Genomic DNA, 26,127 nt, shown 5'->3' with positions numbered 1-26,127 from the left:
GAACACCAAAAATCCACAACTCATCAGTCCCCAGACAGCCCTCTCTTTCCCTACCCTGACCTTCGCTACCCCCAATCTCTTATGCCCTCCTCTGAAGCAGCCAAGGGCCGCCAAGCTCGGGGAAGACCCTCTCCCCCTGCCGCGGCCCACTCAGGAACATTAGGCCCAAGCTAGACCCTCTTTACTCTCCCAACTCCTCACCCACCCATGCAGGGACTATCAGGCGGAAGACCTCGTTACAGTCAGACAGCTAGGTCCAGGCGCTTTCCTTCAACTGCCTTCCCAGCACCCATGGACCTTCATCCTGCCGAGGTGGATTCACACTTTTTTCAAGATCGTTGAATCTGTTTAAAATGGGGACATGTCCGGTATTTGAGCAGCTTGTGAGATAGACAGGTGCTCGCAGTGCCGTTAATATATCGCCTGAGTAATTTGTGGATGTCAGAAGCATGCACGTGTGAGACGTTTTCATTTCCTCGGCAATGCCTGTTCATTCCACGGGGGCAGTTAGTAAATGAGGCCTAGTGATTAGGTGTGCAGTTAACGAGATGGATTTTTTGTGCAGATGGCAAAGCGAATCGGTGGCGCTGAGATGGGGCTGCGGGCACGCACAGGAGTAAATGGGCACCCAAGTTGAGGGCTTTCCGATGGCATCAATACGGAGATACAGTAATGCTTAGAGGAACATGTTCTCGTAAAAATCTGGAATTGCCTTTTTATTCTGCATGCGACCTTTACGTGTCGATGTTACTGTGATACAGGATGTGTACAGACTTTACGACGTGCTGCTCTGTCTTTTTCTCAGAGGTAATGCGTCAGACCAGCAATGGGCTCCAGCTTCCAAATACACAGGGCAGAACAAATCGCCATTCACCTCTGGTGGTTTGGTTAAATGCAGGGCGTGGGGGTCGGAATTGGTACTGAAGGTCACTGCATATGCCAGGCGGCACCACCATGATGTCCAGGCACTAACTGTGTGCCAAACTCAAAACCCCCATTGAAATAGCACGGCGGACTCGGAACGGAGGAGGTCCATGTGGTAAGTCGTGAGGGGGTGACACCATGAGTAACCGGCACCGGGTGACACCAACCCTAGTGACGCCACTGTATCAGAGCCATGCGGCTTAAGCACAACATTGTTGGGATGCTCTAGAAAACTTTGTTCTTTTGTTAGAGATTGGCTGGTCAAATTTCATTGACTGGTGCCATTGGTCTATGTTTCTTACTCATGGGTTAAGTAAAGAAAGAAGGTTTTCCATTTGGAAGAGACTAAAGAATCTGTTCTGCTTTATCCTAAGGTAAACGATTGAAAGGTAGCATGATTCTTTGACTGAAGTGGAAATCACAGGAGACTTCAGGAAACTAGGTTCCTATCGTGAGCAGGCAGATACGTGTGCGAGTGGACATGCCGAGCACAATCGCTTATGCAGTCTACTTCTCCACTCCATCCCCAAATTCTTTGCAGCTTTCGGGGAGATGACCCTGGCTTGTGGAACCTGGACTGCATCTGAGGGCTATTAAATGGCAGACCACCTCCGCGCTGCAATCCTTCTGACTCACCATTGAGATTGCTTGCAGATGAGGTCAGATGTGTCTAGCGGGTACTGACCTAGGTGTGGTCCAACCTCTCCTATGCTGTAACTCTCCTCCCTCCTCTCACCAGCATTTAAAACCTGGCCTGAAATTCCTGTGCCAATGCCCCATACTGCACTTCAACTTTACCTCCAGATCCATGTACAGCAAATGTGAGGCAGAACTCCTGATGGCCTGTGTGAGGCTGTGTAGGAGGGCGACATTACAGGCCCAGGGGAGAGTCTGATGTAAGTGCTGACAAAGCATTTACAAAGTGTTTACAAAGTGAAACTTTATGGGTGTACCATGTTTACTGGCAACTACAAGCAACTTAGAACGCATAATCCATACAGCACAAGTCTCTGAAAATTGTATATAATGTGAGTACTGATGAGCTGTGAGTAGTGGGAACTGAGACACCAAGAAATGAGGAAGTAACTGGGAGGGGAAATTAGGAAGTTTCCACCGGCTCCTTTAGCAGCACTGTATAATTGAAAGCAGCTGCAAAAGCAGTGCTAAACCAATGTTGCACAAGTGTTAACCAGTGTCACTGGCGTCACCCGTGGCAGGTAATAAACTCAATACAGCTGGGTGAAAGAGCTTGACAGTGCTGGACAGCAACAGTAATAGTAACAAGCAACAGTGGTTTTAAGCAGACCAAGAACATCAAAAGTACCTCCGAGTGGGAGTGCAGAGTTACATTCTGTCTTAATGCTTTAATGGTTAACCTTAGTCACTACTGATCTTCTTGCCTACCACTTGCTTACTATTTGTCTTTTGTCCACTGCTTATCTACCAATCTACTGATCGACCTGTCCACCTATCACTGTCTACCGACCTACCTGCTCTCTACTATCCAGTGCCCTGCTACGTCTATTCTTACATGAAGTTACAGCCCCCATGCAGGAAGATGGCAGGTCCTATGCTAAGTAGCAAGTACAAAAGCAACTGAAACATGACCCGTCTGAAGAACACCTAATGATCTCATTTACAATTGCAGTTCTCTCTACAGCACTCTCAACAGTTGCTTCTATTGTTCCCCCATTTCTGCCCCATATCAAATACCTGCAAGCTGTATGCTCAACATGCCAGCTATTACTTGACCAGACTGCATAGGCAAGGGCTGATGCAATGCTGAACCTCGAGCAAAACATCATACATCAGTGCCACAACTAATTCGAGAGCGAAGCATGCATGAGTGTATCCACAGCTGCCCTGACTTCAACCAGGACCATAGACACAGACATAGATTAAACATCAGCCCAGAGCACTGCCATCCAAAAGCACTCAGTGAGTGGCAGGTACACACGGCTGCTGTGTAAATTTCCAGCGATGGCCCAAAAAATAAAAATGAAAAAACAAAATTGTGTACACAAGCAATTGTCAAGGAAACACATACCAGCATACCATCAACTGGTTCTCTGCATAAGAGAGGACACAACGTACGCAGGAAGTGCTTTCCTTCATTTCAGAACGACAAGCAAATAAGACATTGCTCTCCCCAAAACCCATCGCTGAAGAGAAGCCATCGAAGGTAAAACAGTCTTTAAACCTCATGTTCCACTTGCACCAAGAAGAACAACTACTGGCAGCAACAGAACATTGGACCGCAACAAGAATGGAAAGAATTGCCTCCAGAAAGCTCAACACATGGTGAAAGAAGAGAGATCTATATCCACAAAAGACTTGTGGTCCATCCACTATCCAATTAGAAATCATTAAGTTTATGTGTATGAACTTTGTTTTTGTTATAAAGGAGGGTAATGTGTTCCATGACTGTGGTACGCTTGTTAAGGTGATGGTTGGGTGTGGCTGCTTGGCACTTTTTTGGCTGATACTAATGAGTTTTGGTTGCTGGCACATTGAAGGTCTCCCTTTTTTACATATAAGTTATTACATTTATTTTTCGCTTACCTCCAACTCCAGCATACAAGGTCGCTCCATGTTGAAGAACCATTCCAATGCATAGTATACCCAGAGTGGTAGAATAGCAACCTTGGTGCAGAAAGCAGGATACATGGTTACCAGAGACTCTGCGCAGCATTCTTAAGCACATCTCTTGTTGCCGATTTGTTAAAGCTTATGTCTCTTTGATGAGTGAAGCTTGCGAGGGAAGCCAAATAGACCTTTAGAGACTCAGATCAGGCATGCAGTAGTCCTCTGTGTGCAGCAAAAAAAGCTCCATCCAGGTCCTGGAGCCAGTAGTATTAACATTGTCCGGCTCTTCCCTAGATTGTTCAGAGCTACTGTTTGGGCTGCGTGGCACTGGAATCTCATATGTGGTGGTCCTGTGTATTTTGTAGCTTGCCAATAAGAGCCCTTTGGTTTTACATCTTGTAAAGCAACACATAAAAGTGCGGGGGGTCATACAAAAAGGCGCTTATCTCAGCTGGACCACCTTTAAAGTGCAAAAGAATATGGTGCCAATTATGTGATTGCATTGCAGATATATTGTCCATAATTCCAAAAATAATCTGCAAAATGTGTAACTACAATATTCAATTATACCAGTTACCTGCTGGATTGTTTAAGCGTCACTTAAATAATACTGCTTCTTCAGCTCGACTGCTTAATAATATTGTTTTATTGATCTCTAACACAAGTATTTTCTTGGTCTAGGCTGACTAAAGTCCAGGAGGACAGTAACTGTGTGATATTGGTATGTGAAAAAGGGGAGCACAGGATTAAGATCACTGCAAATCCATTCCAGATAGATGTATTGTCAATGGATGACATCTTGCTGAGTATTAACAGCCTTGGACTTTTGTTCTTTGAACATCTGTTGCCGCCACTCAAAAACAGGTATGTTCATGATGTCTATGGCACTGTCCAGAAATGCTGTAATGGGTAGGACAGCAGCAGTACAATTGGCACTCCTGTATTACTGAGTCTGTGAGCAAAGACAGAAATCCAGTGCCCTCTGAATGTTTTTGCAATCTATGAACAACTCATTTAGTGTGCCTCTTTTCTGCCCACCCCTCCCAGCCATACACAAACTTTGATCTTTTACCTACTTTTCTTTCCTATCAGTTCTCATTCTATTTTGCTTTTAATTAAGTTTTTGCCAAGCAGGTTCTCACATGTTGTTTTGAGCAACGGTTAATCCCTAGAATTTTTCCAGAAACCTGTGTTGCTAAAACTGTAGCATTTTGAAGTTGTAGCTCCTAATATATGAGATGAATTACTATGCTTAGAGTAACATTGTTGAAGAAAGGGAGGGAAATTATAGCACTCTTGGGAACTCGCTTTCAATGTGTCATGAGAGTTTCAAAACAACGGGGGAACCCAGACAACCACCGGACCCGGCTAAAGTACAGTACAAAATGAAATGGTCACAGTGGTAATACATTAAAAAAATACAAAAAATAATACATCATCACCTTCAGTAAATCAGATTCACAAATGTATTCATTTTAGAAACATGAAAGTATTCATCTATACCAATATAATAAAGAGAGAGCCCAAACTTTTGAGGCGGGTAATCTCAGGAACCACAGCACCAATCACAACACCCAATACAGCGTTGGAAAGGGCAGTTGCAGCAGAAGGACATAGGCTATGCAGACGCCCACCATATGCATTTAAAAGGTAAAAGAACCGTGCCAGCAAAGTAGTCCCTTGTGGGCGTGTCTGCATTGTGCTGTGCGCGTGTGCTGGGGGGCGTGACAAACGCTGGGGGCGTATGGTACGTTCCGCCCTTCATGCCATGTCTCATATCGTGTGCTGTGGGCGTGTGCTGGGGGCGTGGGCGTGTGCGGGGCGCCGGATTACGGAAAATAAAGCGAGCATTGGGCCCAATATTTCATTGTTTTTTCTTCCCAGGTTCTGTACATTCCAGCTCCGGGTGTCCACCCTGCTCTCTTTAAATACCCCTGCACCCCATAATCATAACCCACCCTACTCCTTAAAATACCCCAACACCCTTAAACACTAACCCATCTTAACCCTATAAATATACCCTGTACCCCAAAACCCAAACCTATCCCTAAACCCTAAAAATGCCCCTGTACCCCAAAACCCAAACCTATCCCTAAACCCTAAAAATACCCCTGTACCCCAAAACCCAAACCTAGCCCCGAACCCTATAAATACCCCTGTACCTCAAAACCCAAACCTACCCCTGAACCCTAAAAATACCCCTGTACCCCAAAACCCAAACCTAGCCCTGAACCCTAAAAATACCCCTGTACCCCAAAACCCAAACCTAGCCCTGAACCCTAAAATACCCCTGTACCCCAAAACCCAAACCTAGCCCGGAACCCTAAAAATACCCCTGTCCCCCAAAACCCAAACCTAGCCCTGAACCCTTAAAATACCCCTGTACCCCAAAACCCAAACCTACCACTGAACCCTAAAAATACCCCTTTACCCCAAAACCCAAACCTAGCCCTGAACCCTAAAAATATCCCTGTACCCCAAAATCCATACCTATCCTAAACCCTAAAACTACCCCTGTACCCCATAACCCAAAACTATATCTGAACCCTTAAAATACCCAAACACACCAAAACATATACCTCAGTACCCCAAAACATATACACCTATACCCATACTTACCTTATCCAAACATTAAAAAAAACATGCTTTTACTATTCATGCATTTACAACGAATTTCGTTGTGAATGTATGCGTGGTAAAAGCATATAAAATGTAATGCCATGCATTATAATGGCATTGCGGAGTCATGGTACTTTCGTAATGAAAGTATGCAAAGTGTTGGTATGTGGAAAGAAAGTTGCGGAATAATGGGTGTTTACCCTCCCCCGGTAAGTACATTGGTGGCACGGCGGCCCATGTCTCCAGCAACATACTCATATTTTTTCACCACCTATTTGAAAAATGCACAGGTCTCCCTCATTGATGACCAGCACCGACATACACTTTTAGACACACCTCCCGTCACAAGTTCTAGAATTGCGAACTTTAGAGCTGGGGAGCTACGTTCGAACCTCGGCATCAGCTCAACATCCTGTGATTCCAGGCAAATCGATTTGTCTCCCCGTGCCTACCACAAATTAATGTGTTCTTCTGTAATGTAAATTGTGCTCATGCCATGTTGTCGAATCCGCGCTATATAATATTGCAAGGAAAAATAAAGTTGGGAAACTCGAGTTCACACACTACTGAACGCGCACTCTTAAGTGCATCAGCAGTGCACTGTGAATCGGAGCGTTTCACAGGCCTGTCACAGATAAGAATTGCTATCAAAACGAAATCCTACAAAACAATATACTACTGGCCGGCAGCAATTCATACCCGGACAACTTCGGGACGGGCTGCTAGTATTCAATAACTGGAAAAATATCAACATTGTTGTGAAGGGGTGCTCCAAATAGCGAAGGGAGGGAGTGCTCAAAGATGTGCATAAGTTCGTTTTTTTAAAAAAAAGTTTTTTTATTGACATTTTCAAGAAAATGTCATTTTACAACGCAACTGGCCAGCATAGAATCAAAAATGTACAAGGGTTTAACCAGTCACAATCTACACATTAAATAATACATCTGTAATTGCGCCCACCTCCCCCATACACATCCAATGTAAAAATACCTATTTATCGTATATTCACGTAGCTGTAAGCATCAGCTGAAATAAACAAACAAATTGAGTTCTCAGTCCATAGAATCTCACAGGAGGTCCAATATATCTCCATCTCAGTCTTATAACTCCGCGTTCTCAGAGTTTTTAGGAAGGGGAACAGACTCAAAAGCAGATGGCAAACTATAACCCATCACGTGGAGAAGTGTGGCTCAATGTTTAGAGCGGCAGACCCTGATGCAGAGGTCTGGCCGGGACCAGGGTTCAATTCCCGACGCGGCAGGGTCTTGGGCTCAATGTCCACGAACTCGATAATTCTCGCCTCAGTGCCTACCTAAATCATGGGTCTCCACTCTGCAACTCTGGGCAATAGCTTGCTTAATCTCCACAACGGCCCTAAAGAGCTGGGATGCCTGGTTTTACCTTGGAGGTGCCCAGTAGGGAGCATCTGACAGGGAAAGCCAGGTCGGGTTCCACAGCGGTATACAGTGCCAAGATGCCTGTCAGGTGATAGTGCGCTTTACAAGTATACATACATACATACATACTGCGGTGCCTCAGTCTGAGTTTCACCCGCACTTGCCTCCTCAGTAGCTTCTTGATCTTGCTGCATCCATGTCAGAAATGGCTCCCAAATATTTTGAGGCCTAGAAGTAGAGGGCATAAGCTCCCAGAATGTGTTTAGCTGCGTGTGACCATATTTAACATCTGCAAGCCAGTCCTTGATGGAGGGCACCCTTCTCCTGCCCTAGTGGACCGCATCTTGCCTTTTGGTGAACAATGAAAGGAGTGCATGAAGTTTACGTAGCTTAGGCGGTGGGTCCTTAACATAACCTAACAGGGCTATTATGGGGGATGGGGTGTTTGTCGTGCTTAGAATTTGACTTACTGAGGTGAAAACATGTGACCAGAATTCAGCAACTTTGAGGCAATACCATGCTACATGTAAAAATGACGCGGGAGTGTATCTGCAGCACTAGCAGCTCTCTTCGTGTTTGATGCCCATGCGATATAGACTAACAGGTGTTCTATAAAATCTATGTAAAAATGTAAAGTGAATTAATCTAAGTTTATAGTTCGGGGAGAGCTCTGTAAGCTGCCCACAGCAGAATTCCTATTGTGCCTCCGTCAATACAATAGGAAGTTCGCTGTTCCAGTTCTACAGGGTCTTAGTAGTCACCAACGGGGCAGTGCTTTGCATTTGTGTGTACAATTGTGTAATGAGTTTTCGGGGAGCTGGGGATCTCAACAGGTTCTCCAATGCGGGCAGCGGCCAGGAGCCATCAGGAACCCGTCCCAAAGGGCGTGGCAAGCTGCCCGTAGCTTATGATATAGGAAGAGTTCGGCAAATGACACCGCTTGCCCCTCAATCACATGTGGGGGGGATCGAAACATATCTCCTGGGTACAGATCAGCGAATGTGTGGAGTGCCATCTTTCATTTCAGTGTTTTACTGACGCCATCCTGGATGCAAGGCAGCATTGGATTCTGCGCTAGGGGGATGGAGGGGGCATACAGCACCAGAATGTCTGCTCTCTTGCGCAGCTCGTCCCAAGCCCAACGCAGTGTCCCAGCTGTATCTATATCTCCGTGCGAGCGATGTAATTGTTGATAAATCGCTACCTTCAGTGGGATAGGAGCCATGACATCAGTTTTGACGGATACATGTGGCTGAAAGGGCGTCGGGTAGACCCAATAATGGAGAAATTGAGCCTGGGCGCATAAAGCATAAAGATGCATGTCCGGGGCACCCAGACCTCCCTGCTTTAACCGAAGCATACGTTAGGGTTGATGGAGAATGGAAGGACAGTGTGAAATATATACATGGTCATAAAATAAAGCTGTCAATGTTTCGATCCCCAAGGATGTGAGCAGGAAATTTGTGTCCTTACGAGGGAGTCTTCATCACAACATATAGACAACAATGATTGCTTAACTGTGTCATTACATTACTTTGGTTTTTAATGTGTGTTTACCCTCCGTAGTGGCTGGATAGGTTTCCAATCAGTTTTTGATGTATATATTGCACACTGCCCTGCCTTTCTCTATCAACCCTTACTTATGCACATCTTTGAGCACTCCCTCCCTTCCCTATTTGGAGCACCCCATCACAACAACGTTGCTAGTTTTGCGGTTAGTGCATATGAATACCATCATGTTTCTAATATGAATACATTTGGGAATCTGATTTACTGAAGGTGATGATGTATTATCTTTTGTATTTTTTTAAAGTTAATAAATGGCACACAAATTGCTTTTGGAGCTTCTGCAAATTCTGTCTATCTATCTATCTATCTATCTATCTATCTATCTATCTATCTATCTATCTATCTATCTATCTATCTATCTATCTATCTATCTATCCATACACTGTTTAGACTACTGATAGCACGTCTTCCCCAGCCGAATTAAACTGCCTTCTGGGCTGGAAACATCACAAACATTTGGAAGTCCAACTTAGGACCAGAGAAAACTTTTTAGTTCAATATTGATGGTAAATGAGTATGTGGTACTTGGCCTACAGTACCCTAAACTTAAAACAGCTCTCCAGGTTCAACTGTTCCACATGGAACCCTAATAACACTGTGCCCTCAAACATGTCAAGGCAGAACCATGGACTATTTCTATAATAGAAATACTAAACAGATTATCCCAGATACCACACCCACACTCCATAGCAAATGAATAAGAACAAATGAGAGCAAAAACAAATACAAAAAAATGAAAATATAGATGAAAGAACATAGATAAAAGCAATTTTCCATAAAAATACATCAACATGGATAATAATATTCAGTTTAACACTGTGTAAAAGGTTAGCGATCTATGACAGCCAAAGGCTTATTATACCATGAATATTTGATTGAGGTTCCATGTCTGCCAATCCTCCAGCTGTACTGCTCCTTTGAAAAGTTTAATCACCTTGAAAGGATTACTACTCTTCGAGATCCCAACATGGGCATTAGGAAATTTTACTCTCTCCATGTGTCCAACTTTCACTGTGACCTCAGAGACCGCTTTCCACTTGTCAAAATGCAATTTCCTCTTCACCTGTAAAACCAATTTTCTTTTCAGATACTCAGCCCAAATATTCTTACTCCACACAGTTTGTGTAATCTAATGCCAGGGGCCTTCGTTTTGGCCAAGGTTTCCTCTTGCTAAACATCTCAAAGGGAGTAACCCCAGTAGCGGCATGAGGAGTTAATCTGTATTCTTCCTCTCTTGTTCACCTCACTCCTTGATAGTTGTATGGCTTCTTTCAATGTTGTGTTGAACCTTTCAACCATTCTGTTAGTCTGATGATGGTACAAGGAACACCTCTTGTGGATAATTCATCCTTTCTTTAAGAACTCGCCCATGTCTTTAGAGGTCAGTTGAACTCCATTGTCAGTCAAGATACCTTTGTTTTTTTAATTTATTTTTTATTTATTTTTAGGATTTATTAAGCGCAAACAAATGCTCGCAGGCGTCTCGGCGCTGTACTGTATTACTCACCTATATGATATTGGGGATGTTTTCAGATGTTAAATAGCCAAGTTTTCAATTTCTTCCTGAAGGACATTAGATTTGGACTTGATCTTATGATTTGTGGGAGAGAATTCCACAATCTTGGGGCGGCAACTAGGAAACGTCTGTTACTTTAGGGACTTAAAACTTGAGTCAAAACTTTAAACATGGATGAAGTGTAAATTTCTTGGACCATAGCTATCTGAGGCCACCTAAAATGCAAGACTCGAAGATCAAGAATGTATATTGGTACTATACCAAATGCCAATATCCCAAGAGTATTAAATGCTACCTCCTCCCACATCTCTTGGGGAATCTCTCTGCAAACTAATGGTGGTTTTTCCAACCTTTCTACCTTTTTCACTTATGCTGCACTCAATACACTCTCACCTTTGTTTCAACTTGAAAATCCATAGCAGGCCACAAAAAGCTCATTCTCAGTCTTTCCTTTGGCTTGAACATCCCATGATAACCCTCATGTGTCATCTCCAACAAATATACCTCAAACTCTGCAAGGCACCAGTCTTGAACTCCATTCTGCAATGAAAGATCATTCGCAATCCTGCCAAATTGCTTTAAGTTAACATTGTGACTGTCCTTACACGTCCCAGTGCAGACACTACGGCACACTTCTAGCAGTAATGAATCATTGCTTATTTCCTGTGACCCCTCATTCTTCTTAATTCACCCATTAGTTGCAGCACAAACCTCGACTTCCTCATCAATCCACAATAGAACTCTTTCTTCATCCATACATACAGACTCACTCAGCAGCCGTGAGAGACAACAGCTTTGGTTGCAAAACCCTGGTAAATATTTAACACAAAAATGGTAATCCTCAAGACCACTAACCACTTGCCTGTTCTGGAGGCACAGAATCTCGGCCTTTACTAATAAAGACTTTGATCAGATCACGCTTCAAATCTAATCCACCCTTTCTAACATCTCAGAATATGGCAAGAGCCTCCCTTTTTATTGTGGAATAGTTGTATTGCACCCATTTTAAAGCTCTCAAAGCAAAGTCTGTTATGACTTCTTTCTCCTCCTGCGCTTGTTTTAGTACAGCACCTATACCTTTATCATTGACATCTGTGATCAGTAGACGGGGCATACCAGGAATAAAGTTTTCTAAATCCTGAGCAATACTGATACATTTTTCATTTCTGCTAATAGCCATTGACAGTTGTTATCCCATTAAAAATGAATCCCTTTCATAGTAAATGATGAATGGCACATGAGCTACTGGCAAAATTAGGAACAAAGAGAGAAGAAAATTCTGCTATTCCCAAAAATGTCTGAACATCTTGTTTTTTCTTGGGAATGGGTAATCAAGGACTGTTTTAACTAGATCTTCTCTTGAACGAATACTATTTTCTGAAATAACATGACCCAGATGGCTTAGCTCCAAATAACCAAACTTGCACTTCATGACCTTGATAGTAATACCACTATTACGTTATGTATCCAAAACCAATTTGACTATCTTGGCATGTTGTTCCAAGGTATCAAATGTATTAACATGTCATCCTGAAATAAATTGACTCCAGGCATTTCACCTAATACATGGCACACGGTGAACTGCACCGGAGTGGGAACACCTCTCAGAGTGAGGTGCTTGTGAGTGCGTGCATATATATATATATACACACACACACATTTTTTTAAAAAGTTTTATGTAGTGCGAAAATATCCAAAGGGCAATGGAGCACTTTACATAAGCACCAGATTACAATACACAGTTCAGTTCAAGTTAATTTTATTGTTTTAGTACATTAAAACCATAGCAATTTTACAGGAATAACAGTGGTCCATTACAATGTATTAATATAATTTCAAAATAGGTTTGAAAAAAGCTTTGGTCAGATCATGCAGCTTATTTCTATTAGGCTAAAATATTACAGATGTACAAGAGAAACAGGGTTAAGACTTTTTGCCAACGTGGGAGGTGCTTAAACAAAAAAAGTAATGGATCCAATTTATTACATGTTTATGCAGAGTAATTAAGCTTTATAATTTGTGGAAGCTACCTGCCACTTTCGGCAGATCTTGCAGCTTATTTGTATTAGGTATTAAGTTTAAGATTGTTGCCAGCACGGCAGATGTTTTAAACAAAGTGTTGGTTTCAATTTATCACATGTTTGTGCAAAGTAAGCGAGCATTATAATGTGTGAAAGCTACCATCCATCAATCAGTGTATCTGATTTGTCTGTTGTGTGTTTCCTATTGCATTACATTATACAAGGTCAGATTAATTTTATTATAAGCACTGTAGAGTAAGTGATATGCCCCGAATCAAAGGATGTTGAGCCAACACCAGTTCTTAAACCTGATTTTCTAGATCCAGAGTTTGCCGCTACAGCCGTTAGGCCACATCCATATTTCTCAATTTACGTGTCCAAATCATGCACGTGGTATGGTTGTGTATCAAATCTAGTGCGCACATTCTCTTCTGAAATGGTTTTTGTAAATGAAAAACACACCAGAAACACATACTGGAAGGTGCACCCGGAGGCTTGCTTGGGAATATTTGCATATATATGGGCTTGTTTTAAAACTCGACTTAGGGACATAGTTCTGCACCTTTGCAGTGCTGCAGAAACAGGGATAATTATTTTAAATATTATTTACACATAGACCAGGACTTTAGAGGCCCACCAAAAACAGCTCGCAATCCACTAGTGGATCCCGACACACAGTTTGAGTAACGCTGCCCTAATGGATGTGTCATAAGTCAATCAAACACTTATGCAGCTGAAGATACCCCAAACTGCATCTGATGTAACTGGTAAACTACAAAAGGTTTAATAAAAGATGTCAAATATTTTGCTTTCCCACATAATTTGACTTAATGGTATGCATACGTAAGCTCTCTTATGATAAAGAATTTCACAATAAAATCTTGGACACACTATATCTTGTCAGGAAAATAACTTTGGGATAATCTCTGCATAATGTTTCCTTCAAGCTGTCTATTTCGATAACCATGACTTGTGGTGACAAATTGAGATCAAGCGAAATCTAATTCTTGCCAAAGTCTACTAAGAGATAACATTTAACTCTACAGTTTTTATCCAAAGCAAATCACAAGTTTGTTGCAAGAAATGAAGCTCCAGCCACCACAAAACAGCTCTCAAGCCCCCAAACATTCTAAGGCAGAATCATTTATTGATTCTATTCCAGAAAGACTAGACGTTTTACTCCAGATACCACACACTCCTAAGTCCTTTTTTAACCATAAATGTGTTAACTGGCCGCAAAAGCACACCTAGTGCTTGGTGCAGATGTTTCACAAGGGTATTTTTGCTCCTCCTAATAAGACGAAAATGACAATGTGAGGCGAGTAAAAAACATTATGATTCAGCCCATATTAGATTACTTTTTTTTATAACACACTTGTTCACTGTCGTCTTTTACTCCTTTCCTTTAGCAGGAACACTGCAGCAGTAAGCAGCCAGAATGACTCTCTGGACTCCTTAAAGGTAATATGTGGTGAACAGGATCTCAAAATACGTTTACCTCCTTATTTCCTGTTACGGAAATGCATTTATTCTACCCAGGGCATATGTGGAAGTTATTGTTTGTTACAAAATCATCCTCTGAAAATATCCTCAAAGTACTTCACCTTCCTTTTAGGACAGCGACGAAGGTCTGTGGGAGGAGAAATTTGGTCATGCTGTAGATGTCAAAGCTAGCGGTAAGACACATGTATAATTATTCACCATAGGCACAAACGTCAACCGAGCTCAGAAAATGAAATGTTAATTATATTGCAAAAGTTCAAAAGCATATTCAGTGTTGTGCAATACTGCGCATACATGGTTGTCCCATTCCCTGTAGCAAATCAGTATGAGTGGAGTTCTGTTGAGCAAACCAGTTTTTAATGAGCTCAGATGCTGCATGAGGGTGATTTACTAGTAGAGTCAACTTATCTTCAAAAACCAGAAATGTGTGGGTGGGAGTGTGCAGTTCAGGCCAGACTATGGCAGCCCACTTACAGGCACCCTAGATGTCATGCAGGGCAATTCATGCTACTACGTAAGACAACTGTCAAGTTTTCCTTTCTTTATCCCTTTTGCTGTGTCTGCATACTTTGCTTCTTTTCTGGTTGGTGCCTGCATACTCATACTGTTCTTTCTCCTTTGCGTACCTTTGTTTGCTCTTCTCTACTCTCCTTTGCGGGTACGTCTCATCTGTAGGGCTCACTTCAGCAGTTTTCTTTACTTAACTGCTCCTTTCTATTGGGCACCTCTTAACTCCATTAACTTCTCTCCAATAGTCTCCAGTCAGCTCTCTCAAAGTACTTTTATTCTCTGGCTCCCCCTTCCTTTTACTGGCTACTATTCTCTCCAGTTATTCCAGTCCCTTTCATGCTCCCATACTTTAAGAATTTATTTCCTCTTTTCTTTTTCTCGGTTTCCTTTTCTCTTAACCTCTCCCTCCCTCTCTCTCACTTTAAAAATTACTCTAATTTTCCTAGCTGTTTTCTTTCTTTGTCTCTCTTTCTTATCAATTTCTCTTTCCCTTCAAATGTCTTTCCTCTGTTCAGTTTCAAGCATCCTTTTTGTATCTCTCTTGACTTCACTCTTTTTTCTTTCTTGCATTCTCTTTGCTTTCTTTATCTCTGTATCTCTCCCGCTCTGTCTCTGTCTCCAACTAACCTAAAATGTCTCTCCTCTTTTTTAAATTGCATTTATCTTTGTCTCCATCTTTAGCTCTCTTTCTCTCAAACTTGTTATCCTTTCCTCCAGCTGTCTTTCTCTCCTCACTGTCCTTGTCTATGACTGTTGCATACCTTGCATCTTTCCACCTCATTGTTGCCTAACCCTGGACTTCCTGCCTCACTCCATGTCTGATTAATGTACAGTTGTTTCTCAATTTAGCAAATATTGCTTTGCCGCTTGACTTGGGGGCATCAGCGGCTGGTGGTATTGTAGAATTTGATAAAAACTGGTGTCGGCCTCTCTGCCAGACTGGTAGGACTACTTAGTTTCCAAAAGCTCTACCTCAGTTCATTCTGAAACAACCCACTGTCAGGCTAGTTGATGCCATGATTGTGGTGGCAGATTACCCAGTCTATTTAGGGTGCACCTTAAATTATTTCCTGTTTTTATTGCCATGCAAGGAATGGCAGTTGCAAACAGGAAAAGAAAATGTCAACCACACACTAGGAGAAATAATATCAGGGCATCCTTTGTTTGTTTTTCAGTAACAACCCCTGCTTTGGGGGTTTCTTTCTGGAAAACATGAAAAACAATGCTAAAAGTTTGTTTTTGATAATCAGAACCGGCGTTTAAGCTCAAGTAAACAAGGTCACCATTATTTGATAACCTGTATGCATTGCATTTTGTGATTCCATGTAACTACATAATAGCCAGTGGCTGCACATGGCCCAGGTAAGGGTTCTGGAGCATTTTGTATGACCTCACTGTCATGGCTGATGTATTTTAGCAGTTGCTCTTTGTGACAAATTGGTTTGTTCGTTGTTGAGGGGGGGATGGGGGGGGGGGGGGGGGTGGTATCAGCCCTTCTCAAGAAGCAGCGTCCATAATCCTTTACAAGGTTAACCACAAAAGTCACTAAATTACCCTGTGCTTAATGCTCTGATAATTATAGTACCTAAAAGAGCAAGCTCCACTCTTGATTATCTGGTCTTGCAAGCCCGGGTGAAAGTCACAAGTTCAGGCCAACCGCGATGGAGCACAGTCCGGATACAGGGACCAGTGTTAACTGGAAATATTGCCTTCTCAAAGTATGGTGCAAAGAGTCTAGTTTGTGGTGGGGGAGGCCGTGAGGAGCTGGGAGAACATCACAGATGGTTTTCGCTGTAGTACGAAGAGCCGTCCGAGCGTCACAGACAGCATCGATGTAGCGTGAAGATCATGTTTTGTTTGCATCGCAGATGATCATTGCTCAAGCTTTACATTGGCGGTCATAGCGGTCTGTGCTGTAGTGCAACTCTCGCGTTGCTGGCGGCCATTGCAGTACGGAGATTCAGGTTCACCAGAAATTTGCGTTGATGGTCGGGGCTGGCGACAAGATTGGTGCAAACTTCAGGATTTCTCCTTTTCTTCCAGGAGGACCTCAACTCATGCTAAACCAAGGATTCAGGTCCTTGGAGGCACCTCTTGGGGATCAGGAATTCACCCCAGCAGAGGCCAACAGGGCTCAAGCAGGTCCGGTTACAGGTCCAGGCAAGTCCGGTTGCAGCAGGTCAACTAGGCAGTTACAGAGATGCCTCTGGAGCTTGCTATGTCCATATAGCTCAGAACAGGAAGTCAGTCAGCTGACTGATGGAGTCACTTCAGCCTGGGATTTAGGGAGCAGGTACAGTCTTCCTTCTAAGACAGCATGGCAGGTCTCCAGCAGGTCCGGTTGGAGATCCAGGCAGGCCCAGTGCAGCAGGTCTGCTGGGCAGTCCTTCTTCTGTAGTATCCACAGGTCCTGGAGTATACTAAAGAGTGGGTCAGCTTTGAAGTGGGAGAAGCTTCTGTAGTTTTCGCTCCACAGAAGTGTCTGGAATTTCCTGCTTCCCTGCTCTGGTCCCATTAACTCTGGGGGCACAGTATGCTAGTGTGAAGTTCTTTGTATATGTTGAGGCATTGTCTTTGAAAAGCAAGTGGGGCTTCTGACAGCTCCGCCCCTCTCTTCAAGTCTGGATGGCCCATCCTTCCAAAACCCAGTCTCTCTCTTGTATGGCTGTCTGAGAGGAATACACAAATGCCAACTATGACTAGTCACGTGACCCAGGAACAGCCTGCAGGCACCAAATCATTTGTGGCTTAAAACCCAACATTACCATTAAAGAGGACTTTAATTTGCAATTCTGTAGACACTAAAAAATGACATTCCTACCGCTCCCAAACTAAAGATATAACTTAATAAATGTAATACGGTAAACTAGTTTTATCCTATGGGAGAAGTAGGCCTTGCAGTAGTGAATAACTCATTTAGAGTTTTTAACTACCAGGACATGTAAAACTTAAAAGTATATGTCCTACTTTTTAAATACCCTGCATCTTATCCCCTGGGCTGTTTAAGGCCTATCCTAAGGGGTGACTTATATGTATTTAAAAGGAAGGTTTAGGACTGGCAAAAGGTTCATTCTAAAATGTCAGTTCAAAACTGCACACAGGATGCAATGGCATACCTGAGACATGTTTAAAAGGCTACTTAAGTGGGTGACGCAACATGTTCAGTGGGCCCGCTAGTAGCATTTAATATACAAGCCCTGGGTACATGTAGTACCACTTTACCAGGGACTTGCAAGAAAATGTAATGCACCAATTCGGTGTAAGCCAAATTTACCATTAGTCCTAAAGCTAACCAAAACAAATTCAGCAAAGCTGTAGGAATTAAGGCAAAAAGTTTGGCGGTGACACTGCAGAGAAGGCCAGTTCCAACGAAATATGAAATAAAGTTGAAAGAAGGGGCTTTATTTATTTTATTTTTATTTAAAGGGTTTTATATAGCGTGGCTGGACCCAAGAGTATCAGAGCGCTTTACAACATATTGGAAACAGCAGAGTTTCAAACAGGATAAAATGCAAACAAAAATGAGGCAAGGATAGTTAGATGAAAGACAAAACCAGAAATTTGGTTGGTGACAGAGGACCAGAAAAGCGAATTGCATAGTAAGAGCGGGTAAGGGGGAGCTGGAGAGAGATGCAATAAAGTGAAAAGTGGTTTGATAAGGGGGGGGGAGGTGATTGATGGAGGGTGGGTATGTAAGAGAAGAAATAAAAATAAAAGGGTGAAAAGTGAATATGGGAAGAGAGAAAATAGGGAAGAGCGAGGGAGAGGTAAATGATCATGAATGGAGAAAGTAAAAAGTTTATAAACAGTGAAACCATAAATTAAGTGAAACAATATAATTATACAAAACCGACGTGATGATCAAACTGCAGTAAAAGGACTGCTACCATTCACACTGTAATTGAGAGCTACTAATATTGTTAGTGTTCTATAATTTCAATTTCTTTATATGTATATTAATTCAACCAAACAAAAGCTTTCTAATTTAATAAGCTGGTCTGCACACAGGTGAGCTACTCAGAGGTAGCTGGAGAGCTACAGTAGCTCAAGAACTACTGGTTGGAGACCCCTGCTGTAGACGATGTCTTACTGACCATAGGTGGAAATGACAGCTGTCTCCTTATATTGCTGGACCTTTCAGGTGCTTTTGACAGAGTTGACCATCCTACCCTCATAGGGTCCTTGAGTCTTGATTGGTATTTGTCACCAATGTTCTCCATTGGTTCTCCTTTTACCTTTCCAACGGACAACAGTTTGTTCACATGGGCACCTCCAGGCCCTGAAAGATCCATATCATATGTGGAGTCTCTCAGGGTTCCATGCTGCCCTCAGTCGTCTTCAACCTTTACATGGATCCCCTTGGTGCTCTACTCACAGATAACAGCATCACAGTTCACTAAGATGCAGATGCTAAACTACTTTACTTGATAGTCTCCTCTGCTTCAGGCATCCAACACCGGAAAACCTCTGCACATCATCATTTCAAGCACCTATCTGAATCTTAACCAAACAAAATCAAAATTCACAGTATAAAACTGGTTCAATGACATTTACCTTGACATCTTTGAACCCTCAACTTTCACTGAATGCCGAGTCACTTACATTCACCCCGGACACCAACCTCACCCTCAAGGGGCCTGTTGAAACATGATCACATCACCCCATCCTGATGGAACTCTATTGGCTCTACTTGTTGGCCTGCACCATCTTCAAAGCCAGCTGCATCAAATGACAAAGCATCATGACCAACAGCCTTGCTTAATTTCTGACAGGCTCTGTGTTGTGATATCACCTTTTTCTTTAATACTCTGTCAGATGAATAGCATTCAAAGGTTGCCAGTTGCTGCTGGCATCTTGGTGCAGGCTGACGCCGAGCTGTTTGTTCTGATTAAACTTGATAGAAACCAATCAGAGGTGTGACAGAGTAAACTTCCTTCCCAACACTCACCATCCCTGATAGTTCTTGCCACACTCACCACCAGGATACCACCAAACCGCAGGCCAAAAAGTGAACAACAAAGCAGCAAGCCTTTTCCATCCATGTACCCTGGATCTGGAACAACATCCCTTTACCCTAATGGATCTCCCCAACTCTGCTCAAGTTTAGGAAAGAGTTGAAGTCTTACCTCTTTAAAGAACGCTACATCACAATGCAGTAACAGTTCACAAACCAGCAACCCCTCCTATCACGTTTAAAATGTAAGTCTTTTCTTTAACCATGTACATCACTCTGTTGCCTTTTGGGTAGGTACACACTATAGAATTATTTCTTATGCTAATAGCACTTAATATAACAACTCACTCCAACAGGAGTATCTCAGCGCTAACCTTGAAAAAAGAGGCAAATAAACTGAAATGCATATGAACAAGATTATTTTTTAATTAGCAAAGCCACGTTTTAAAGAATTTTCTAAAACTGGTAAAATTTTGACAAGTGGAAATCTGAATCGGCAACTTGTTCTTATGAAATGGTGTGAGATTGGAAAAAGGACGGTCCCCATTTCCAGCCGTTCTATCACAACGGCGAGTGATAAGAGTAGCGTCTGAATCTCTGAAACTTCTAGCTGAATGATAAAAGACTATTATAGAGCCTGAGGGAGGCATTACCTTACCATAAACGGCACTATGGGCATGGCAAAGGAGTTTAAAAACTACATAGCTTCCTAACAGGAAACCAGTGTAATGATTTCAGTAATGGTCCTGAAGAAGTTGCAATAGGAAGGTGATAAATCAGATGGGCAGCTGTGTTCTGAACTAACTGCATATGAGACAGAAGAGATTCATTTGTAGCCACCAAAAGAGCATTACTTTAATCCAGGCGACTTATGATAAGACCCTGCAAGAAGGTTTGTCTACAGTTTAGAGGAAGCCAAACAAAGCTTTCTAAGCAGGCAAAAGATTCCAAAACAGGAACCACAGATTGCATTAACCTGGTTGACCATTAACAATTTGCCATCCAGTAAAATGACAAGTTTTTTATACGTCTGTTTGGGGGGAGTGTGGGCTGATTTTTTCAGTTCCTGAGGCCACAATCCTCAGAGACCCCAAGGTTAGCTTTACCAAATAGCAGAATCTTCGTCTGTCTCCAATTAAGTTGAAGACAGTTCTGCTTCATCTATAAAGCCACTTCAAACATACAATCATCAAACCTGGCCTTTGTATCCTCCAGGTTTTGACCAAATGATATAACCAATTGAGTGTCATCAATATAGGACATAATATCAAAGCCAAATGCCCCCACCACCTTTGCTGATGGGGCCACATATACGTGAAACATTTTGAGACTTCGCCTACAGCATGTCCTGGCCCTCGAGTTAATCACCGCCCACATCAACCATACAGACACTAAATTCAACCGCACCCGGCAGCCATTAATCCAGCACTTATCCTGATAGAGCACTCTCGCTTCGTCCCCCCACGTCTCAGAGCATTACAGGTTTTTGAACATCCCCTCGTACCTTACACAAGAGGACCACATTAACCCTCCCCTCCCCCACCTGAACGGAATGGGGCTGCTTCCCCCTCCTAAAAGATTCTAATCCTCCTCCCAGTGACAACCTGAGCACATCTTCCCCTCCCTGCCCCCCTTGCATGGTTTTCACTCTCCCTGTTATATAGTTGAGTCTAACATCCGCTATCCCCAAATCTTGCTAGAAACAGCACGTAGCTATACATTTACGTTCTAATTGACACACTGGCATGCATACAAACTATTCACATAGCCTCTGCACTGGGTCCGAGCCCTAAGACCCCCACACAGTGTAACTCTAAATCAGGGAAATCTTTCTTTAATAGTGATGTTTTCCGGTGTATCAAGCTCATGACGTACCATATTGTCCCCTCTCCGTCGTTCCTCCACCCTTCCTTGGTTCATATTGTAAAGAATAACACTTGCAGGGCTCCACCAGTGTACCATGCTATTTGTGATGTATTTTACTTTGTCTTCTCTTGTCTCTCCCTGTTCAACTTATACTCAATAAACAGATTTGAAAATTAAAAAGTGTGAAACTTAGAGATGAACCTTAGGGAACCCCACAAGAATTGTGAAAAGTCTTGGATTTAAAAGGAGGTAAGGTAACCACTTTAGGTTTTACCAACAAGTAGTCCCTAGGCCAGGCCAAAGTGAATGCATGCACCTAGAAGTCATACAACCTGTTGATTAAGATTGCCTTTGAGACCCTATTGAATGATGCCGATAGGCCAAGCAATAGAAGCACTGCTTCTTTGCCTTTTCTCTAAGCTGGTTCTGATAGTATCAGTAAATATCAGGAGAATAGTTTCCGTACTGTGAGCTGCCTTGAACCCGGAGTGCGAGTGGTCCAGGATATGTTATCCGCCAGATAGTGAGATAGTCATCTATTTAATAATTTCCCCATTTCTTATAACTGGAAAATGCAGCAATGGGATCGCTGGATCCCGGTAGTGATGGGTAGGCGAAAGGGCACTGACCGAGGCTCTGAGAACCATTAAACCCCTATTGGCTCTCTCCCTTGAAGTCACACCTACCGGGTACTGTAGACACCTGTACTCCTTGACCTATAGGCAAGAGCGGTTATACACAGGTAGTACAACGGTTACAAATTGATGTTTATAGGTTGACACTTTCAGGTCTTCCCATTGTGATAGATGTAAAATTTAAATAAGGTCCTGAAGAATCGCAGCATAATCGCAGAAGCGAGAAACATGTCGACCTCACGTAACGCTGTGTAGTCCTAGATCGTGATACAGAACCTAACTTTCTGGCGATCATAGGCCACCCACTGGTTTTACTTATAGTAGGGGAACCACCAGAATAAATTGCTCTCCGGTATCCCTTGCTATATTTTAACACACCCACCTACACTATCCACTTCTTACCTGGCCCCTCACTTGCACTTCACCCACAGGCTGTTGGAAAAAAGATCTCCGATAAAGAGCCCCTCCTAGAGGTGAGCCCGTTGGACATTGCACCGCCTGCCCAACGAGGAGCAACGGCCGATGATGAAGCATGACACTCGCAAGAGTGTGTGAGGCCATTCATTCCAACTAATGGGATGCCCAGGGGAGCACTCCACTGAGCACTACCCCCCCATCAATTTTCCTCCCCTCTTGACCGTATCACTATTTTTCTTCGTCTAGGAACAACTGAGTCCTCTTCTTGTTAATCATTGCTACATGGGGCTCCGGCTCATGTTGGACCTTCCATTCTAATTTCTTGGAATGGTAAATTGAGCCTTAGGATCATCTATTGATCTCATTTCTCTACCCCTTCTTTGTTACATATACATCGCTGGATAAGCCTCAGGTTTTTTTTAAGAATAGGAGATATGTGTACAAGTTTCCATTCTTTCGGCACTTTGTCTATATTCAATGACAATTTGAACAGGTCAGTAAAATAAGGTGCCACAGATGTTGCACGAGAGGAGAATGCTTGAATTGGAAAGAGTCATCAGGGGATCCACATTTTACTGTAGGAAAGAACTCTCATACCTCCTCAAGACCAATGGGATCAAATTTACCCTCCCGGGCAAGAGAGTTGGATGGATAGACCATGTGCTGTGCTTGGCTTAACAGCGGTTTTGATTGGTGCTCAAAATCCTCATATATTTTATAGATCTTGTCTGGGAAATAAAAAGTGAGAGATTAGCATATTTCAGAAGAAGCAGGTTCCGAAGTCCTGCTGGCTTCAGGTTGAATTCATTAATTTAAAGTTTTGACGATTTATTTAGCAGAGTTCCCCCACTTTTGTCAGTGGTAAATGGTTGCTTGCCACTGAAACTTTAAAGATGTGTACTTCTTTTGGCTTGATATGTAGCAGCATTTGTTGAGAAATCTAAAGTAAATAACGGGAACATAAAACAATAAAATACACAAAGCAACATAGTGACACAAAACCGTAAAAGCACAATACAACAAAGCAGTGAAAGCAGAATGCAACACAACAAATTCTGTAGAGCACAACAATGCACAATAAAACAAAGCGCACAGCAGCCCAAAGAAACAACAGAATACATCACCACCACAGCAACATGTCACTCAACAAATGTGCACAAACATTTTTGTACCACATTACCACCTCTAGAAACTTGTGTTCATATCACAGTGGTTAAAGGAGTTTGGGCCAAGCGCTTACCTTACTTACAATCAAGGACATGAACGAGATCCAGTCAAAGATGTTTTGTGTTTCTTGTGGCCCAAGTGTCCTAAATTGTAGAAAAACAGCACTATTTTACCTAAGACATTGGTAAATGGTTGTTTGTCATGGGACTTTTAAGGGCAGGTATTGCTTTTGAATGGAAATATAGCTGCATTTGTTGATATATGTTTAAGTAAATAACAGAACATAACACAATCACATATAAAACGCATCATACCAACACAAAACATAACCAGGAACAACACAGCAAAACAAAATGCAACACAGCAATCCCAGTACAACACTAAAACATCACATTGCGATGATAGGGCACAGAAGCGCAACAGCAGAAAAAAACAACAGAATATATAACCTCTATAAAAACATTCTTGCCTACATTACCATGTCCAGAGACCTTCTTCCATAATTCTTTGGTATAAAATGTCTGCACTAAATTCAAGCTTAACTTACCAACCAGATCATAAAAACGTGTGAGTCAAAAATGTTTTTTGTGATCTGGCCTCTGGGGCTGAATTGCAATCAAAGAAAGTAATTTCTTTCCCTCACTGTCTGGTTGTACTTGTGTGAATATGTGCTCTTTCTTCAGACGCAAGAAAATTGACAGTAGCTCTGTACATTCATTTTCAGCAGTGGTGTGACAGAGATAGGTCTGCTAAAATATAGTTCTCTCCTGGAGCTTGTCTACTAATAATATTTTGCATTTGAAGCACCGTGTGGCATAGTAACATCAATTCAAAGGAGTACCTCACAGAGAAAACCCTCATCATTAGCAAAGATGTATTAGTAAACTAGTTGTAGATCAACAAGGGATTTAAAGAATTTCAGTTTTGTATGACAGCAGAAGGAAAGCAATCCATAACTCACAAGGAAAGCATCTCTAAGAGGGTCACATTACATTATAAAAGCTAGGCAAACTGTCCATTTCCTAAAATTGATATTGACAGCTAAACACAAGACAAAGAGCCTGATTTAGACTTTGGAGTACGGATTGTACTCTATAAGCATAACTGAGTAAAGCACTTTGTCGTCCTGACGGAGTACACATCCTCCGATTTTAGAGTGGTTCACCAGCTCAATGGGCAACTCCAGTTATTGACTGGACTGTCGTCTTGCGGTTCCTGTAAGTGAGTTAAAGGTTTGACTGACAGCTGTGTCAAACTTGTAACTTGTTTTTGTTTCTTCAAAAACAAAACCCAAAAAGGGGGTTTTGTTTTTGAAAAAACAAAAGCTAATGATCCCCACATCATTTTTACTGTCCCTTACCACCACTTTTTTAGGTCTGTAAACAAGAGTAAAACTTAGCCACTCAACTGTCCACTCTACATCAGGCCAGCGGTTGATAGACCAACCCGTTGGAGGAGTAGGTCTGCGACGGAGATGGAGTAGTCTTCACTGCTGACATACTTAAGGTCTGCTTGACTGTTAATCAGGCAAGTGTACCTTAAGAGAGGGTACTTCATTGGAGTTGCGTGGTATACACTATTGACCACATTTTATTCAGACCCAAATTTGCCTATTGACCTTTAAATCTGACATTTTAAAGGGTATTATGGAGAAAGGTTTACTTGTCAGACTTATGGTGGTCTTCTCCCAAATCTTTTGCCTTCAAACACCTATGTTGCTGCATTTGTTTTTGTTGGCTTTAAGACTCTGTCCACTTTACCTCTGCTAACCAGTGCTAAAGTGCTTGTGCTCTCTCCCGTAAACATGTTAAAAAACTTGGCTTTTTCCTGATTGAAATATTTAATTTGCTTATGAGTCCCTAATAAAATGATATACCATATACCCAGGGCCTGTAAATTAAATACTACTGGTGGGCCTGCAGCGCTCATTGTGCCACACACTCAAGTAGCCCATTGAAACATGTCTGAGGTCTGCCATTGCATCCTGAATTCAATTGTAAACTGCCAATTCGACTTGGTAATATAATCCCCTTGGCAAGCCTTAAACTCCCCTTTTATTGCACATATATCACCCATAAGGTACTCCCTAGGCAGCCCATAGGGCAGGGAGCATTTGATTAAAAGATTGGACATGTACTGTCAAGTTTTATATGCCCTGATTATAAAAAATGAATACATTTGTGAGGCCTACCGTTCCCATAGGATAACATTGGGTTGCCTTATTATATTTAATAAGTGCAAACCTTTGATTAGAAATAGGTACGCGTTTTGTGTTTGGTGTCTGAGAAATTGTAATTAATAATCCTCTTTAATGGTAAAGTTAGATCGTAAGTTGAAATTTTGAAAATATCACTTTTAGGAAGTTGGCATTTTCCTGATCTTAACTATTTGGTGTCTGCAGCTTGCTTCTGGATCACATGACTGGGTGTAGTTGGCATTTAGA

General features: G+C 42.3%; 1 protein-coding gene across 3 annotated transcripts in view; it reads left to right on the top strand.

The window, feature by feature from the left end:
* Positions 1-26,127, top strand: part of GANC (glucosidase alpha, neutral C) — a 460,990-nt gene that overhangs the window by 122,061 nt on the left and 312,802 nt on the right. For 2 of the 3 annotated variants that reach the window (XM_086937212.1, XM_086937211.1), the window contains 3 exons: positions 4,192-4,374; positions 14,042-14,093; positions 14,248-14,308. In XM_086937212.1, coding sequence (XP_086793338.1) covers positions 4,192-4,374; positions 14,042-14,093; positions 14,248-14,308 — 296 coding nt within the window. The remainder of the gene's footprint in view (positions 1-4,191; positions 4,375-14,041; positions 14,094-14,247; positions 14,309-26,127) is intronic. The other variant, XM_086937213.1, reaches the window with a different exon arrangement.

This window comes from Lissotriton vulgaris, chromosome 9 (genome assembly GCF_964263255.1).
Source record: "Lissotriton vulgaris chromosome 9, aLisVul1.2, whole genome shotgun sequence".
Taxonomy (NCBI): domain Eukaryota; kingdom Metazoa; phylum Chordata; class Amphibia; order Caudata; family Salamandridae; genus Lissotriton; species Lissotriton vulgaris.
Note: the sequence above shows the minus strand (reverse complement) of the source record. Positions and strands in the feature narration are given on the sequence as shown.